The sequence below is a fragment of the Halyomorpha halys genome, unplaced genomic scaffold, assembly GCF_000696795.3.
Source record: "Halyomorpha halys isolate HHAL.00 unplaced genomic scaffold, Hhal_1.1 Scaffold337.1, whole genome shotgun sequence".
In the NCBI taxonomy this organism is placed as follows: Eukaryota; Metazoa; Arthropoda; class Insecta; order Hemiptera; family Pentatomidae; genus Halyomorpha; species Halyomorpha halys.
In genome coordinates, this window is record NW_027104734.1 from 88,490 (window position 1) to 107,908 (window position 19,419).

Below are 19,419 nucleotides of genomic sequence, written 5' to 3' on the forward strand. Positions count from 1 at the left end.
AACAGAATATATTTTCTTTGATTTAACTAATAAGTGGGATTTTATAGCAGAAAATATATTTTCGTCAATCGGTATTTGACTTCGTGTTCGAAAAACACTTCTTCGACATTCTGTGCCACTGTAAAGTGAGTACCTCACCCTTCAATGATTTTGGAGAAGCAGGAAACCTGGTGCATGGGCGTGATACTGGCCTTATTTCCCTTTCTCGAATGAACGTTGGTCAAGAAACAACAATCTTAACAAGCATTTGAAATTCAATTTCTTATCCTTTAATTCACCTTGTTGAAAAAACAGTTTAGTATATTAGAAATACATGTATCTGTATTTACTTGATTATTTCTGACTTTGCATCCGAACTCCGGAACACTTGAAAACATCAGTAAACATTTTTTAAAAGAAAGGAAGATACCATTCGCACTTTGGAAACCTGTCACAAGTATGATGAAATTAGAATAAAATATTTTGGGCAGTGGACCTGCTTTCTGGAACAATTATTCAGTTTATTAAAATGCTCTAATTGGAGACCTCTCGGCAACAATGTACGATGGGCTACACTGGAAAGAGTTGGTTAACATGTGACGGATCAGTGCCGTACCAGAATTTGATATTTGTGTCTTGTTTCTTTTAATATTAATACCATATTTTAGCTTTAAATTACTGACTGATTGATTTTTTTTTATCATATAACTTTTTTTTTTTTTTAAGTTTTCTTATTTATGAGTTGTTGTGTTTTCCAATGTCTATGTTTTCTAAAATGTTTAAATAGGATCAAGTTTTTGTATTTTTTATAAATAAATACATTTCATTCATTCATAACCTAATTTGATAGTGATGAATATTTTATTTTATTTTTAGTATGTTGTTTTACCTTTAAGCAAATTTCACTTTCTAGGCGAAGGGTTCTACAAATCTCAGCTGGAGTGCAGTACATGGGAGCTATTCGGTGGGAACTAGCCGGTACATTGCTATTAGTTTGGGTAATGTGCTACTTTTGTATCTGGAAAGGTGTCAAATGGACTGGAAAGGTAGTAATCCTCACATTAATGATACAATTTTAAAAAGTAGATATTAGTTTAATGAATGTTTATTTTAGGTCGTTTATTTCACTGCACTGTTCCCTTACTTCCTGTTGACCGTCCTACTAATTCGTGGCATTACTCTTCCTGGAGCAGCTGAAGGAATATATTTTTATATTAGTCCTAATCTTTCAAAACTAGGGGATTCACAGGTAAAGTGACCATGTTCAAACTGCATGATGAGTAGATATAACTTGATGTAACTTGATTTCAATGCAATTTTACGTGAAGCGAAGTAACACGAGTTATTGATAGGTATGGATAGACGCTGTTACGCAAATATTTTTCTCCTACGGTCTTGGACTCGGTACATTAGTGGCGCTTGGAAGTTACAACAAATTCACCAATAATGTTTACAAGTAAGCTAAAAAATCATGAATATTTCACGTTATTTAAATTTATTATTAATTACCACTCATGATAATGAACCACTTTTTCACAGAGACGCGCTGATTGTGTGCTGCGTCAATTCAGGGACAAGCATGTTCGCGGGATTTGTAATATTCTCAGTTGTCGGTTTCATGGCGCATGAACAACAGAAACCTGTTGGTGAAGTAGCTGCTTCAGGTATCAGTATTCATTTTATTCACTTTGCAAATTTTATTAAGAAATATAAATAATGGTAGCTATCCAATCCCGCCGTCCATCCTACAACTTCAATTTAAATCCTTTGTACAATACCGTTCACGGCCTTCAGACATATATGTAACTTCTCATCGAACCACAGCCTTTGGTAGATCTTTCCTTATCAGTTCCTCTTCCCTAAGGAATACTATCCCCTCCTTCATTCGTTGCTCTAATACCCTTCAAACTTTCAAATCTTTAATCACCTACTGTCCATCTAATTTCCGAAGAATAACAATTAAAAGCTTTAAAAAAAATAAAAATTGATTGAAATGGATGTTTTTAATATCTATATAGAATCTGTAGACATCTTTTTTCTTTTTATTTCAAACTTTATTTATTGATAGATATTACAATCTGCCACACCGTTGTGGGCAATAGATAATAGTGATGAACGATCACATTCTTACTAAAATAAAATAAGAATGAAAAATAAAAAAATAAACAAATAAATGAAAAGAAAAGATACATAAAAATAAATAAAATCCCTCTAAATTTTATTACTAACATAATGATAAAGAAAATTACAAACATAATCAAACTATGTGCATGAAAAAATAAATAAATAAAATAAAAGAATAATAAACAAAATAATTCTGATAATTCTTAATTCTGTAGACATCTATGTATATACATACAATTTTTTTTCTTTTATTATTATTAGAATATACCTTAATATTTATGATTAGTTAGAGGATTTTTTTTTCCTTCTTATTTATTTATTATTTTTTAATTATTTTTCTTCTTTTGATGTTTTCCATTTTCTTTTATACTTACATATAATAAATAAATATGTACATAAGCAATCTTGTTCCTTTTTATTAATTATTTTTTTGTTCATCTGTGTTTGATTCTTTTTCATTTATATTATTAGAAGTTAGTCAAAAATGATTTATGTGCCTTTTTTATTTTTTTAATTCTTATTATACTATAAGGCACTGCTGCCTCTTATCGACACCAATAACATTATTCTAAAGGGACTAGTCCCAGAATAAATAAAGAATATTATTATTATTGTATGTAATAAATGAACTAATAACAATGGAAGGACATGTGAGAGATATTTCTCTCCTGAAAGAGCGAAGTTTACTATAAAAGAGCATTGAAGGACTTGTAGTATTACTGTGAGTTCATCTGTCCAAATCTGCTGTTCCAAAAAGAAACTTCAATGTAGATTCTATACTATCTTTCAATCTAGCGTATGGTATGCTGTTGTCCCAGATCTTCAGTTTTCCATCACGTGTATTAGGGTGGAATTCAAGGAATCACGATTCAGGATTACTAATCCAAATATATATATATAAAGATACGAGACGTAGCTGATCTGATCTTTAATTTTATCCCAACTTGACTGTTATAATTTTCCATCAGCTAACATTTTTAAATCAAGCTTCAGGGGTTTTATTACCGGAAGATAACAGTATAGAAACCTTTTTATAGTTTTAAATTAGTACAGGATAGTAATTACATTGATTTATTTGGAATATCAATAAACTTATTTGTTCACCATAAATAAACTGTACTTGCTCAATAAGCAGTAGTTAAAAATGTGGGTATAGTCTATGGCACAATGTAATTATTATTAGGATATTACATACTACTACTTAATTTCCGAAACTCCACTATGTAGAGCTTCATTGGGGCTGTTTAAGTTGATAGCTTTAGAGACTTCTTGAAGTTTCTGAAACGTCAGAAAATAAATAGTTGTCGACTATTTTTGTTTCTTCTTTGACTGCAACCCTGACTATTTTCTTTATAATTTATTATTAGGATAGAGTTAATCATGGAAGTATAAAAAAAATATAATTTACATTATTGCATTCTCCGAACGGTTTTTTTAATAATAAGTTTTTACTTAACTGTTGTTTCAGTTAACTGAAACTGGATCCAGGCTACAATGTGAATCTTTTTTCCATATCTTGAACATTATATCTTCTGAAAATTTTGAATTGTTTTATATTTAAAATATGAGTTAAGTTTCTTAAGTATAATAGCGCACTTGCTCAGCCTCCATTGGCTCATTACCAGTGATGCGGCGAGAGGGATGCACTGGGATCTTTTGAGCTCTGCTCTACCCCTCACACGTGGGGGATAGAGTGAGCTCAGGGATCCTCAGGTCGATTGTGTAAATATTGTGTGTAAATGTGACTAGAGACTATATTATTTTATCATTATGTTATGTTATTTATTTGTTTTTCATACAGATATTTTGATTATGTTCATTTTGTTTATTCTTCTGTTTGTATATATTTTAAGAATTTTTTATTCATTTATTTAATTTATTTTATTTTAGTATGTACGAGATCATTTATCACTATTACCTATTGCCCACAACTGTCTGGCAGATTGTAATATCTATCAATATATAAAAAATAGTATTAAAAAAAAATAGAATAAAATAAGTATAATCCATATTTTAAAATAAAAAATTAATTCCAGGACCAGGACTAGCATTTTTGGCATATCCGTCTGCTGTATTGCAGTTACCCGGTGCTCCATTGTGGTCATGCCTATTTTTCATCATGCTGCTCTTCATCGGTTTGGACAGTCAGGTTATTGAGTTCATTTTATTATAAAGATGAGCGATATGAGTTGTCTCATTGACACTGCTGTTGGAATGAAACAATATAACATTTATTACCACTTTCATTGTGCTTAAAAATCAGTAATGAATATATTATTTCTTAAAATGAAAAGGTTATTAGACCATAAAGTAAAATTAAACTGTAGGATTGAAGATTTTTTTTATATTGTTTAATATTACATTCTGTCATATAATTACAGACAATGTTAATAGAACACATTCATACCATGAGATCTTAGAAGATTTAAAGTTTGGACGCTCATCGAACCATGAGTTTTTGTCGATCTCTCTTCAAAATACTTATTTTTTGTTTAGAATAAAGTCTTATTTATTTTAAAATGAATAATAATCGTATAAGTTTATTTAGAATAAACAATACTTTCCAGTTTATTCCTCAGTAATCACTCAAGTTTAGATTGAAATTTAAGATAATCATGTATTGCCCTTTATAATGTATATGTATTTTACTTGATAATTACTTACTTTCGTATAATTTACATCGTATAAATGTACTTAAAATCAGTATATTTCATTAGAAAGGAGATTTTTTTCAAGTAATAAACCTAAATCAGTGTGTATTAAATAATCACGACGCACTGTGGTGTATGTGTGTGTACATATCGATTAAAAGTTATTCTTAAACAAAAAATTTTAAAAAACAAATCTATCCCAAGTAAAATAGGCATTTATTTTCCAATGAAATTCTATAATTCATTATTGTTTATTCGCGAATTAAAGAAAATTATTTTTGAACAATATTTTTTTTAATAAATTGTTTAATAGTTACTATAAAAAAATTAATTTAATTTATCCGTTATTGGAAATTTTTTTCAGAATTTCTATGCTATTCTTAATTATTTTTAAATTGGGTCAAACTCGAGAACTAGTTCCTCAAAATAATTAGGTTATCCATTGACTTGAGAAAAATAATCGATAATAGATGGTATTTTAACATATGGATTAAGTTGGACTTTTTTTCAAACCTATTCAAAGTTTCTTAACAGTTAGCATATTATTTCTCTAGCTGCTAATGAATTAGACAACTCTTAGTTGTTCTAGTTTAATAGATCAACACTCAAATTACAAGCCATATTTCCAACATAGAAAAAAAAAATTTATTTATGCTATTTTAAAATTAAATAGTAGTCGATAACTGCTACTAATGAACACAACAGTCAATGGGATGAAAAATTTTTAATCAATTATTTACAGCATCCTTCAGTTTCATCAACACTAGTTTTTATAACAATAGGTTCCTTCTATTCCCAAAAAAACATTTATAAATTTAAAATTCATACAGACAACTTGAAATTCCTATAAATAGTATTTTCTTATTGACTCAGTTCATTTTATCTCTCCGTAGCTAAAAAGTATACGTACTTACTTACATAAACTGTAAAAACATATTTTATTGCTCTTCAACCTTGTTGAACTTACATAATGACAGGATGTAATGGCTCTTAAATAAATCGAATTGAGTTGACCGATGGATATATTTAATATTTGAAATTTATGTCTTTCAGAACTCAAGTTTTTAATGAATTGTGCAAGCACCCTACACGTTTATACAGTCCATTTTTCAAGATTTGCCAGTTTTTAAGAAAAAAATATCTTTGATCTAACCAAGTTATATTTTCATTGATAGTATATAGTCAAGTTATAGTAATACTTGACTTTATTTCTTTATATTTGTGCTCTAAATATGAATTTTTATAATAATACACATCGATGTAAAATTTATTTAAAATATCGCCTACTGATGTTGGTTTATCATAAATTTATTATTTTTCTGATCAGCACAATTATCACTGTAAAAAAAGTAAATAATTTTCTCAAAGAATCGGTGCTGCTGGAAGAGTATGTAGTTTGCTTCGAATGGATTTCCTAGGTAAAAGGGAGGTGACTAGAAAAATTAAAATAATGATCTACAAATCGACGTTCCTCCCTATTCTTTCCTACTCTTCCGATTCGTGGATCTTCACCTTGAAACATAAGAGCCAGATCCAATCCATGGAAATGTGTTACCATAGTAAGGTGGGAGGAAATACATGACAAGATAAAGTACGGAACAGTACCATACAGACTAACCTCGGAGTCAAACCGGATGAGAGCATTCTAGAGGGGCACAAGCTAAGGTGGTTCGGACACTTCTTTCGGATGAACCAGGAAAGAACTGCCAGGAAGACGTATGAGACTCGCGAAGAGAAAAAAAGTCCAAGAGGAAGATGCGCATTTGGGAGAAGAGTGTTAAGGAGGTGGGATATGGACTGGAGGAGAAGGGAGACGGTCCAACCACGAGACATCTGGTCCAGACTCTAAAAGTTATAGTCCCACACTGCGCAAGCGGTAAACGGGTTAAAATGATTATTATAATGATGAAAAAATTAAATAAATTCCATTATTTGTTGCCTTGTACATTTTTGTCTATGAATCTTAGCACAGGACTGCTAATCTTATTCACTCCACGCTCCACTTCGCCAGCGTGACATAAATTGCAAATTATGTCTGTTGATTTGAAATCGAAAATCGTTCAGTTTGAAAAACAAGTTCAGGTCCAAACATATCACTGTTAAAAAAAATACTGAACTAAGGTCATTAGACCTTACCATTATATTAATAAATGATGGATTCCCAATGAGTTGCTTACATCGTGCTTTAAAACTGGTTCTTTTCAACACCCGGCCCTCCCAAAAAATTACTTGTTGCAAGAGGGATGTCCCCTCTACTTCCGAACTAATTATTAAAAGCTATTATAACAAAATCGGTTTCAGCCAACAGCTTTGGCAAAAGACATAATTTTTAATTTTCTTATGCACTTTAAATTTTAATAACTATAAATATTAATTACATTCTGCAGTTCTGTACAATGGAAGGATTTATAACAGCAATGGTTGATGAGTGGCCGCAACTGCTGCGGAAGAGGAAAGAGATCTTCATTGGAATCGTTTGTATTTTATCCTATCTTGTCGGCTTTTCATGTATTTCTCAGGTAAAATCTTTTATAAACTATTGATAATATTCCATTGGATTAAGAAAGTCTTCAATGTTGTTAATTTTGTTTTCAGGGAGGAATGTATGTATTCCAGATCTTAGATTCATACGCAGTCAGCGGGTTTTGCTTGTTATTTTTAATATTCTTTGAATGCATTGCTATATCTTGGGCTTTTGGAGTAAATCGTTTTTATGATGGAATCAAAGAGATGATTGGTTACTATCCCTGGTCGGGTTGGAAATTTTGCTGGGTCTTTGCAACTCCTGTAATATGCGTGGTAAGATATCTCCTCAACAATACGTACACACTTCAAAATCAAAATTCAATGATATACTATTGATGGTACCAATAGCATATACATAGTAATTACTTATGACTTCAGGGAACATTCGTTTTCAATTTGGTTCAATGGACACCAATCAAATACTTGGATTATGAATACCCTTGGTGGAGTCACGGCCTCGGATGGTTGACTGCTTTGTCATCGATGTTATGCATACCTGGCTATATGATATATTCCTGGATGAACACTCCTGGTGATTTTAACACGGTACGTACAAACGTGTTTAAACTTGCGAGCTCATGATATTGAGTCACAATAAGCATTAATAAAATATCTGAAAAGAAAATTCCCTTCTGTCCTCTTAAGCAAATGAAAAAGGGTAACAATTCTTCTTGAACTCAATGATTAAGATCTTATATTATATATTCTTGTCATAGGTACCAAATATAGTTGAAATAAGTCTGTCACAAAAACAAATAGTAGTTTTTATTAATATTTAGTCAGTAAAAATTAAAATTTAAAACTATTAATAATTGCCATATGTGTTTTCTTTTCTTCTTTGGTGAATATATTGACTTTTCACTGCATTACAAATCAATTCCATCATGCACATTAAGGATTTTAAAAAAAAATTATATGAAATCCTGCTCCTCTCAGTTACAACTCAAACACATATAAGTAACACTAAGTCAACTATTACATAACATCATAATATATTTCTAATATAGTTTAGAGAAATAGTGCTATTTATTTATACATATATTGTAATAATAATCTACATCACTTTAAAATATTGAAAGAACTAAACCAAAAAAGTTTTTTTTTTCTTATTTATTATATATTACGTATTTACTTATTATTATTTTAGTATTTATACTGTTATAAACAGGGCTCCAGTTAATGTAGGACACTACTCTGGAACACCTCTCTTCAGGAAAAAAAATATAATTGTTAAAAACATTCTTTCAACCACCACATATGTTACTTTTCACATGTATAGGAACTTGCAGGTTGTTGAGATAATATTTTTCAACCCAATAATTTGGATTCCTGGTTATAACAGTATATGTTTATAGAAAATATGTAAGATCACTTTATTTTTGGGCAATATATTTCTTGGAAATAAATACCATGGATAAAATAAAACTTATAATGCCATAGACTTCATAATTAAAGAGATGAATTCTTTGTGGATTAAGGTTTTTTGTATTGTTTTTTATGTTGGGAGGTTCTAAAAAAAAAATCCAAACAGGGTCCCAGGTGTTCAAGGTACACCACTGACTTTTGAATATTTTTGTCATTCTGTGAGACAGTTAAACCATAAAATGTTTGACAAAGTGCTCAATCTTAAAATAGGTATGATAGTTTAGTAGAAATAGGTATTACTAAAGTATATAGAAGTTGAATTCGTCAGTTTTTCAAGTCATATATTCCATGAATAAAACATATTAATTTATTCTTATTATGCAGAGGATGCGGATGTTAGTTCGTATTGAAGATGATATACCAGCTTTGAGAAGGAAAATGAAACAAGTCACGAAAGATGTCAGCTCATTATGATAGTGAGAACAAAATAAATCAGATTCAAATGTTAAATGAATCTATTAGATTGCTTTTTAATGTACTGTAATAAAGATGATGCTAGAATGAAGGAAAAGGACATATAATTATGTACTTCTAATTAATTTGCAGGCCATAAAATATATAAGAATTTGATAAAAAAAATATAATAAAACAAAAAACAAAATAGCATATGTACTGTAAAAGATCTATTGACAGAATGGAGCTTTTAGTGTTGATATAGTAGATGTATCCTTAATTAATCATATCATTTTTTCTAAAAGATGAACTAAAAATTTCAATAGTTGATCTAAAGTTGAATTGTGAAAGAAACAATTATTGTATCCCTTCAAATGGATGTTGGTGTTTTAACTAGTAAGATTTCTTTTTATTACTGATGTTTGTTTTAAAACATAGTTTGTAAGTTTCAATAATGTTTGTAAATACTTCCAAAGATAACATTTTAAGAATCATGACAGATTTTGTATAGATTGTATATTATTTGATATTGATCATACATATATATATATATATACAAAATTCTACATGACATCCTATTTTACGATCTCTAGTAATATTAATGCATTAGAAATGGACTGTGTTCACTTTAGTATGTAATGGTTATTTTTGTGACCACAAATAGGCTTGAGCTCACAAAAGAGAGAACCATAAATAATGTTTTCGAAGATTTTTTTTTTTTAATTTTGTGATGGATTTAGTAAATTAAGAAGTGTATTGTTATTGTGAAATAAAGTGTTGTTTTTCTCTTTTCTTATATATCATCTTTCAACTATACATTCCCATAGGATAAATAACAACCAAAAATTATAGATCTGTTATAAGCATCAGGGTTTAAAATAAAGTAAATAGAATTAAATAAATAACTATAAAGAAATAATATATTCTAAAAAAGAAATAAAATACACAAATAAAAAAAGATACACAAGGTAAACAGCTAGCATTAAAAAAAAACTAACCTTTTGAGGAGCTTGCAACAATGCATAATGTTTTTTAGTAAAGTTGATCATAATACTCTAATATTTAGATACCAAACTAATGTTAATATAAATACAATATTTAGTAGAGGATCAGTCTTGGAACAATAAATAATGAATAATATAATATAAGGAACTAAATGTAGGATTGTGTACGAGACTGCAACAATTATAAACAATTAAAAGATAAAAACAAAATAATAATATTTAAAAAGTTATTGGATTGGTTGATAAGTACTGAAAATAAATATAGATGAAACTAGACAATAATTATTACACTAAGAAGTCATTATTATTATGATTTATCTATATTTATTTTTATATTTTTGAATTATTTTCAACAGCATATATTATAATTTTTTTTTTTTATTTCAGTTTATTATCATTATTGTTTCATATGTATGTTGTAATCCTTAAAATTACATACCAATAGATTTGTAGTCCTGTAGATGGCCGACAAATTTTAGCTGAAACAATGGCTAATCTAATCTATAGATTAAAAAGTCCCAGGGCTAATCCACAAATAAAAACTTCTTATATGTGCTGGCTAGTAATAATATTTAAAAGATACTGGTCAAAGTCTCATGAAATTTAGACCTTTACATATAGAGTTATTGAAATTTTAGTGATGCTACTCCTGAAACTTTCAAAACAATGGCCGAAACAGAATTTTAATTCCAGATTAAACATGGTTTATGATGTGCAAACATTTTTTTTAGCTTCCCAGAGGCTTGAAAAGTGCTATAAGGAGTCTGCTCCATTGAAAACGACCATTTTTAGTGTTATATTGAGTTAAAATGGGCCTATATGAACATATATACAGTACTTTGTATAAATCATTTTACTTGAGCATTTTGGTATGAAAAAACTATTAACCAAATAGGTACCATATTTCCTCACAGTGGAACAAAAACAATTTGTTGATGACTCAGAACACTTTTTTCAGGAAGAAAGGGCACTATGTCACGCGTTAACATTTACAATGTCATATCTGCATGACTTGGGCTTCTAATTACTTCCCACTAAAGAATAAGTTTTTTTAAGTAGTTAGTCCAGGAACTTTCTGACCGATATGGTAACTAAAAAAAATTGTATGTATTGGATTGTAAAATGAGTTTCTAGCGTTTTTAAATATTTCAATTTAATCCTCTCTGTGTTTATAAAATCATGTTTACTTGGTCAATAATTTTTACATAATCTAAAAAATGATTATTTAAGGTGTTTCTATTCATCAGTTTCAACAGAGATTCCTTATCTTTAAGTGGTACTTTACTTGCTCAAAATGGAAGAGAAAAAAATTCAGTTTCATCATTTAATGATTTTTTATTTCCAAAAAAGGAAAATTCGCTGCATAGATGGTTAACAAAATTTATAGTGAGTATGGCGATGATGCCTTAGGAAAAAGCACTGTCCATAAGTGGTTTGCTCGGTTCAGAACCGGAAATTTTGACTTGGAAGACACAAAGCGCTCAGGTCATCCTTCAACTGTTGATGATGACCAAATTCAAACATTGGTCACAGACAACCCTCGCTCTACAACATGGGATATCGCAGAAATGCTTAACATGCTTATCTTATGCAAGAGTCTCAAATCATTTGTGTCTCATAATCACAAAGGCATAGTTTTCCATCATGATAAAGCCTGTCCTCACGTGTCTTTGCAAACCCAGCAGAAATTATTGGAGTTTGGCTGGGATATGATCCCCACCCACCCTGTTCACCAAATTTGCCCCAACAAATTTTCACTTATTTCAGGCCCTTCAAAACTCTCTTAATGAGAAATACTTTAATTTGCTCGAGGCCTGCATACAGCACATAGAGTTCATTGTGCAAAAATCTGAGATGTTCTGGGAGGATGGAATTCAAAAATTACTTGAAAGATGCCAACAGGTAATAGATCAAAATGGGTCATATATAATTGATTAAAAATATTTACAAGAATCTGAAGTTTTTATTGAAATCATCAGTAAAAAAACGCTATGAACTTATTTTATGACCCAATACTTTTTTATTATTTTATAATTTTTTAATTATTTATTGCCCTTGACTGATCTCCAATTAATAATAATTTCATGTACCACCACAGTCAAGTTTACCATTGCTAATATTGATATAAACTAAAACCATTTTCCTTATTTACAAATGTTATTATTTTAACTGTGACATTAAAAAACACCATCTGCATGACTAGCTTTATTATAATGATAAGTATTTTTTGTACACATATCTTTAAAATAAACAATTATGGAAATAATAAACAATTTAAAAGGTAACATTTCTATCAGTTGAGGCATTTGGTCATAAAAACTGGTAACTGCAAAAATTAAAAATGTTGAATTGTTTATTAATTATAATATTTTACCTTCAACCAGTTGTCACTTACCATAACTTAATATCGACATTATTGTCTTAAGAAAAGATTTCCTAAATAGAAATTTATGAAATAGATAGAATAAATAGAAATTTATGAAATCAGCCTTAAAAAGGCCGATGCTGTTAAAAACTTCTAGTCATGAAAAATTTCAGCTACCATGTTTTATGCTGGAATGCCTCAATTAGTATTACAACAAGATATATTCAGTCTCATAAAAATTTTTGGCTTAAAACAACTTGTATATGCCACACTAAAGTTTGTTTTCAATTCTTAAAAAAGAATTACTCTGTAAAATTTAATTGCTAATTTTTAAACAATACCTCACAATCATGTTTTCATAATTATCACAAAAAAAGTTAAACTTTTCTGGTATTTATATTTGTAAGTTTATTCAATTTTCATTCTTATAATGAAATATATTTATAAACTCTATTTACCAATGATTTTTAGGTTCATATCAAAAAAATGATTCATGAATATAAAATTATAAATAAAAGTTAATGATCTTGTTTTTACGATTAAAATGATTAAATAATTATTTTATTTGAAGCTACTTAGTTCCTATATGGGAACTAAATATGCACAGGAAAATTACAATAAAAAAAATATATACTTTTTAAATATTTCTTTTTTCTAATTTTCTTTTTTATTGACTACCACATTAACCATAAGATAGTTCAAGAAAAAAAAGTGTCATAGTTATCATATTAGTTGAATACTACTAGTATTCATATATGAAAATTCTAAGAAATCAATAATTACAGCACATTTTGTTTTATAACCTTTAATGTGGAAATAAAGGTTTATAATTATAATTATAACTCACTATAATTAATTAATTATATACAATTTATATTATAGCTTTAATAAGCTAGATAAACTAATAATAGTGAATAAAATATAAAACATTAAGTCTAAAATTGTAATAAATCCTACTAAATAGTCCTGCATATAAGGGTTTAGGATACTTTTGAGCTGATATACAAATGGAAGACATTCTAAGGGTAATTTAGTTGAATATAAAATGTAAAATTGATATTAAACATACCATTCTTTTTAATAGTAACATAAAAACACAAAACTGAAATATAACAATAAATATAACAATAATTGAGAGTAATTATAAGAACAAAACAATAAATATACATCTTGTTTAAAATTTTCATCTAGACTAAATCGTATCTCATACCATGATTAAAATTCAGTAAAAGACTATCTATTAATGTTTATTTAACCAATGTTAAAAACAATATAAAGGTGCTATTTAATTAAAATCCTTACTAAGAGTTATTTTTTTAAAATATTCATAAATCATTTAAAATTTATTTTAAAAATTTCTTTGTTTAATTTATTTATTACAAATGGTGTTAGTTCCATAGAGTGTGATTTGAAATTAGATTTGTAATAACCGTTATTTTCAACTAAGTTCACACATTGTTTAAAATTAAAATATTTTTATTGGATAAAAAAATTAGTCAGATAAAAATTTATTCTAATAAATAAGCAATGGAATAAATCAAATTTTTGTGAAAGCAAAGCCGTGGAGAAATTTAAATTATATTTTGTCATGATAAAAGCATTAACTTAATTTTATATCCTTTTTAAACTTTAATAATAATAAATAAAAAAATATTTCTTATGTTCTTGAAAATCATTTTAGCAAAACATTTTTATTCATACTTCTAGAAACAACAAATTTATAAAGAATTTTAAAAGTTAAAATTACAAACAAAGAAAAAAAGCTGTATTTTAATCATGGATGTCAAGCTGTTTTCCTAGTTAACTGATAACTATATAAGACCATAACAATAAAACAAAACAATATTACCAGAAGTGTCCTTTTAAAACAATAACAATTTAAAACATCACAATCACTAATAAATATTATTATTTCTTATACAACTAGTATTTTTTAGTAAGATAACAAGTAAATAAATACAATTTTATTTTTATTATAAAAATATATATGGCACAATGGAAGACTTATTACAGTACATTCAGGAAGCAATGTTTCCATTAAATTACTAGCACTTAAATGATGGTTGTAACAATTTTACACAACATATACAGTGAAACTTTTCATAAATATTAATTACGACTTATTTGTATTTTACCTTCTATTTTCCATGCTAATAAAACAGATGAATATTCGATTGTTCCAGTTGACCAATAATAATTAATGATTTAAAGAAATATTGTGATTTAGTTAATAGTTATTCACTTTTAAACATATTATAATTCAAATAAAAAGTATATTTTAAAGCAAGACACTACAAAAAGAAAATTTTAAACATAGTAAAGTAATTTTCCACAACAATTGATAAAATGGTTTCCTTTTCTTGTTCATTCAAGCAGTTTTATTGTTTTACATTTAAAGAAGGGGGGAAATACTCATCAAAATAGTTTTCAAATATAATAAAAAATGTTTAGGAATAATAATACCAAAAACTTTTTTTTTAAATAATTTCTGAACCTAATTTTGAGGAGAAACTCTGCCTGTGAGAGCCACTTTATGGAAATTACAGCAGCTTATCTCAAGCTCCAATAAAAGGGGGGTTGTGGCATGGCACTGACAACCCCATCCACATTAAAAAACCTATTATTACTAAAGCTCAACAAAGATTCCGTGGATTTTATGACTGACATAGAAAATGATCTAGCTCACCTGAAATCAATAAATGGACTGATTACTTGGAACATTAGGACACTCTTGAGACCTGGGGCCTTCAATGAACTCAGAGAAGAGTGCACTAAAAATAAAGTTTTACAAAAAATGTATGGAAGCATGAATGAAAAATGGAGCATACAATTTTTTAGGCATCTACACTTATCTACTGTAGTAAGGATGAATTTGTTAGGATAGTGTGGGCATACCAACCATATGAGTGAGAACAGAAATGTAAACAAGATTTACCATGAGAATATCTTCATTGTAGGAAGAAAGGGGTGGCCAAAAGTGCAATGGAAAATGTTGGATAATATACGGGAGGTGAAGGACAGAGCCTATCACACACTATGTTAAAGCAGGGCAAGCACCACTTTAGTCTGTAGTACCACAAGAAGAATTTTGATTGGAGAGAAAAGTTCCTCTTCTTAGTTTTATTTTATTTTGCTCTGACATGCAGATACTTATAGAAGACAAACTTTCCTAGTCAGTGTGAAACGCTTCACTGTTATTGTATATAATGTATAAAATATCTCATATGAAAATAATAAAAAAAAAAATTTTATATCAGCTCCAAATAAAGAGATACCTATTCAACTATTATCCATTATTTAATACTTTATGCATAAATATAAATTTGATAATGTACTAAAATATAAATATTTATGAGAATCACAGGAATATAATTAATACATGTAATCATGATAACAAAAATAAATATAACAAAATCTGTATAAATTGATTAAATTAATATAATTTCTGTAATTTGAATTATATTAAATTACATATGTTAAATAAATCTAAAACAATAATAATAAAAATTTTGAGGAAAATATAATAACGAAATTTATAAATCACCAAAACATAAATATTTTATGTTAACAAATTCTTCAATTCCATGATGTGAGCCTTCACGGCCTAAACCTGATTCTTTAACACCACCAAATGCTGCTTCAGCAGTAGAAATTATTCCTTCATTTATACCAACCATACCAACTTGAATCTTTTTTGAAACTCGGAATATTTGTGAAATATCTTTTGAGTAGAAATATCCAGCTAAGCCTGAATTAGTGGAATTAGCTACTTTTATAGCCTCATTTTCATCCGAAAACCTAATAAAAAGTAAAATAGGATTAATAATATAAAGACAACTTTAAGATTTATAGGAATAAATTAAAAAATAAGAAAAGAGTAAAATGTCTTTCTTATTTTGAACACAATAAAACCAAGTTCTACTACCTTAGTCCTAGATTATAAGAATTTAGTAATGACTCAGAACATCTTCATTCCAAGTAAAAGACCGATGCTATTTGCTCAATATGATAAATAATTGTAATTTTGGCTAATATAAAGTATAAATAATTGAGCTTAGCATTCAAGGAAATTGGTATAGTTTCTGATGATGATAGCATAAAATATATTTGAAATTAGAATAAGTCTATAAAATAAAATAAGTAAATAAAGCCAGGATTGAGACACACAAAATACTTATATGACTTCTATAAAAAAATCTGGGACGCATATCACATAGTTTTCTCTTACTGTTAATTTACTTTGAGATTAAATTAATCTTTCTAGATGTCAGAACAACTATTTCTTTACAAATACAAAACAATACTTCTCCATACAATATATTTGATATGTAGATAAATGGAAGTTAAATCTGACTATTGTCTTAACAAACATGGAGACATGAAAACATTTATTTTCTTCTTTAGTGATCTACCAGATTCTTTCATATTTTATATTTATCCATTGTTCATTACTTCTAATAACGAGATGTGGTATAATATTTCAAATTAAAAAAATTAAAGATACTTTAAAATCAGATTATTTCAATGAGGAAAAGATCTAGATTACATTAAAGACAACTTGTTTGTACAGTGATATGATGAGTATAAAAAATATATATAGAACAGTTTTTGAGGAAATGTAAAATTGTTAAACTTATTTATTTTTTAATTTAAGTTTAATACTTGAACACAAAATAAGAGTTTCTAAATATATTGATGCCTCCAATTTTAAACTTAATTCATATAAAATTAAAATACAGATGGATACATACTTAATATTTATATTTACAAAAATAAAAGGTTGGACATTGGATAATGATTTCACCTGAAGTTAAAATATATTTTTATATTATGTAATTATCAAAAATAAGAAATAATCTTATCCAATTTTAACTTACTTTGTACAACTTATCACAGGTCCAAAAATTTCCTCATTGTAACAAATCATATCTGGAGTAATATTAGTCAAAACTGTGGGCTCATAGAAAAGTTCACCAACGTCAGGTGCACTTTTCCCACCAATATGAACTTTAGCTCCCTTTTTAATAGCATCTTGCACAATGTTGTCTATCTATAATAACAAATACAAAACCATCAACAAATTGATTTTTCTACATATATAAACAAAAGTATACTCTCCACAATTTAAAATGAACAGAAAAAAGATATTTGCATCTTTGTAACCTATAAAAACATTGTTAAAATGCCATTTAGGGGCCCACAGAAACTGAACGCTATAAACTTGAAATCCTAGGAAAAAATCATTAAAATGAACTTTTGACATTTATTTAGTATTAAAACTAAAAAAACAAAACAAATAAAAGCACCAAAATCTTCATTACTGATTTTTTATGTTTACATTATTTTAAAAATAAGATTTTCTAGTCGATTAATTGGTTTTAATGTTTCATCTTATGCATGAAAAAAAAGTACAGAAGAATATATTTTTTTTAATGTAAGAAACATCTGTTGACAAATTCAGTTTCATTTCTCTTCTTATTCATTTTCTAGCCCTTTGATATTTTATAGATCATTAACCCTCTGATTGACAATCAGAGAACAAAAATCAAAAGAAATGTTTTCCTTGTTTTTTTCTTTGTTTTGTTTGAAAGAAACAGTAGTAGGGGGGGAGGTTATAATAAAGTTAAAATAGCTTCATTTTAAAAGATTTTATAAAAAGATGTCACCTGAAATTCAGCATCACTTTTTGAACTAGATCACTTTTATAGAATATAAGCAACAGAAAAAATGTGTTTTTCTTACTAAAAAATAAGACAAAGACTATTCAAACATAGCAATGAATTTACCTTATTTCTTAACTTTATTCTGGACAGACTTCATTGGATATCTATTAACATTAACTTAATTTTTACTTTTAATATTCATACAAGAGCTTTTTATTACGAAAATGGCACCAACAATTAAATAAGACCTCAAATTATCAATTGTTGGTCAAATATTGATTCTATAATATATTTGAAAAATTTGAATATTCAACAAAGTAATCGTATCATCCATATCCCTTTGTTAAGAATAGGGTTCATGATTATTAATTTTTTTTAATCAAATTACATTTATCTAACTCTTTAATTATATCATTTTATTTCTGTAAAAGTATAAGATTTTCATGAACTATTTTCTAGAGTGTGAAAGAAAACATCTTGTCCAAATGACACGTTTCTTTGAATTAGGTTTATGGAATAAATTAGACCATTGTTTTCTGCTATTACTGTATTTAAAACTTCAAGTTAACCTGTTTCATATTCATGAAACAAAACATTATAGATATAAAATATATTTAAGAAAAACTTTATTTTGAGCTTTATAACCGGGAAATCGGATTGCATGAATGAATAAAGTTTCATATAAAAACCAGCCACAGAGACAGGGAACAAGGAAAAAGAGCATTTATAGCTGAGAAATGATTATGTGGGAGCATTACATTAGCATTTCAAATCTAAAAATCAACCAGTCCACTCACACCCACCCAAAACTTCATTATTGTTGTTTATCACAGCTATTTGTATTTATAGACATCTGTTAGACATGGTAGGTATTTCGCTTATGATTTCTTCTTAAATGGTATAATTAAAACTTATAAGAGATTCATTATATTTTTGCATTAATTTATATTATCTCATTTTTAGTAGAGTAAAATGCACAATGTGAATGTATTATTGAATCCCTAAAAAAATAAGCCTTGGAACAACTAATCAACACCTGAGAAGTAGCCCAAAATGAAGGTGAAGGGACTATGATAATAAATACTGGTCTTGTGGATTAGGATTTTGACTGTAGCCAGTGTAGGGATATGTTTAGACAGTGATTGGTGGAATCGACATTGAACTTTTGGGTTTAATAAGCCTTTTTTTTTATTTACTTATAATTTACCATATACCCTCTTCTAATTTACATTAGTTTGTTCAGCATGAAATGTGTACTGTGTAGTAAGATAGGGAGTCCAGAATTGAAA

The 19,419-nt window shown here is 27.9% G+C and overlaps 2 protein-coding genes across 4 annotated transcripts in view; one reads left to right on the top strand and one right to left on the bottom strand.

Annotated features, from left to right (window-relative positions):
• The window catches only part of Gat (GABA transporter), a 78,564-nt gene extending 68,668 nt beyond the window's left edge, over positions 1-9,896 (top strand). For both annotated transcript variants that reach the window (XM_014421712.2, XM_014421711.2), the window contains 9 exons: positions 893-1,025; positions 1,094-1,228; positions 1,332-1,435; positions 1,519-1,643; positions 4,140-4,252; positions 7,142-7,273; positions 7,350-7,553; positions 7,659-7,826; positions 9,030-9,896. In XM_014421712.2, coding sequence (XP_014277198.1) covers positions 893-1,025; positions 1,094-1,228; positions 1,332-1,435; positions 1,519-1,643; positions 4,140-4,252; positions 7,142-7,273; positions 7,350-7,553; positions 7,659-7,826; positions 9,030-9,119 — 1,204 coding nt within the window. In that variant the 3' untranslated portion in view covers positions 9,120-9,896. The remainder of the gene's footprint in view (positions 1-892; positions 1,026-1,093; positions 1,229-1,331; positions 1,436-1,518; positions 1,644-4,139; positions 4,253-7,141; positions 7,274-7,349; positions 7,554-7,658; positions 7,827-9,029) is intronic.
• A 104-nt stretch (positions 9,897-10,000) lies between these two features.
• Positions 10,001-19,419, bottom strand: part of Ssadh (succinic semialdehyde dehydrogenase) — a 37,929-nt gene continuing 28,510 nt past the window's right edge. For both annotated transcript variants that reach the window (XM_014421715.3, XM_014421716.3), the window contains exons 9-10: positions 17,345-17,517; positions 10,001-16,265 (exon numbers count right to left, since the gene is read on the bottom strand). In XM_014421715.3, the coding sequence (XP_014277201.1) occupies positions 16,001-16,265; positions 17,345-17,517 (438 nt within the window). In that variant the 3' untranslated portion in view covers positions 10,001-16,000. The remainder of the gene's footprint in view (positions 16,266-17,344; positions 17,518-19,419) is intronic.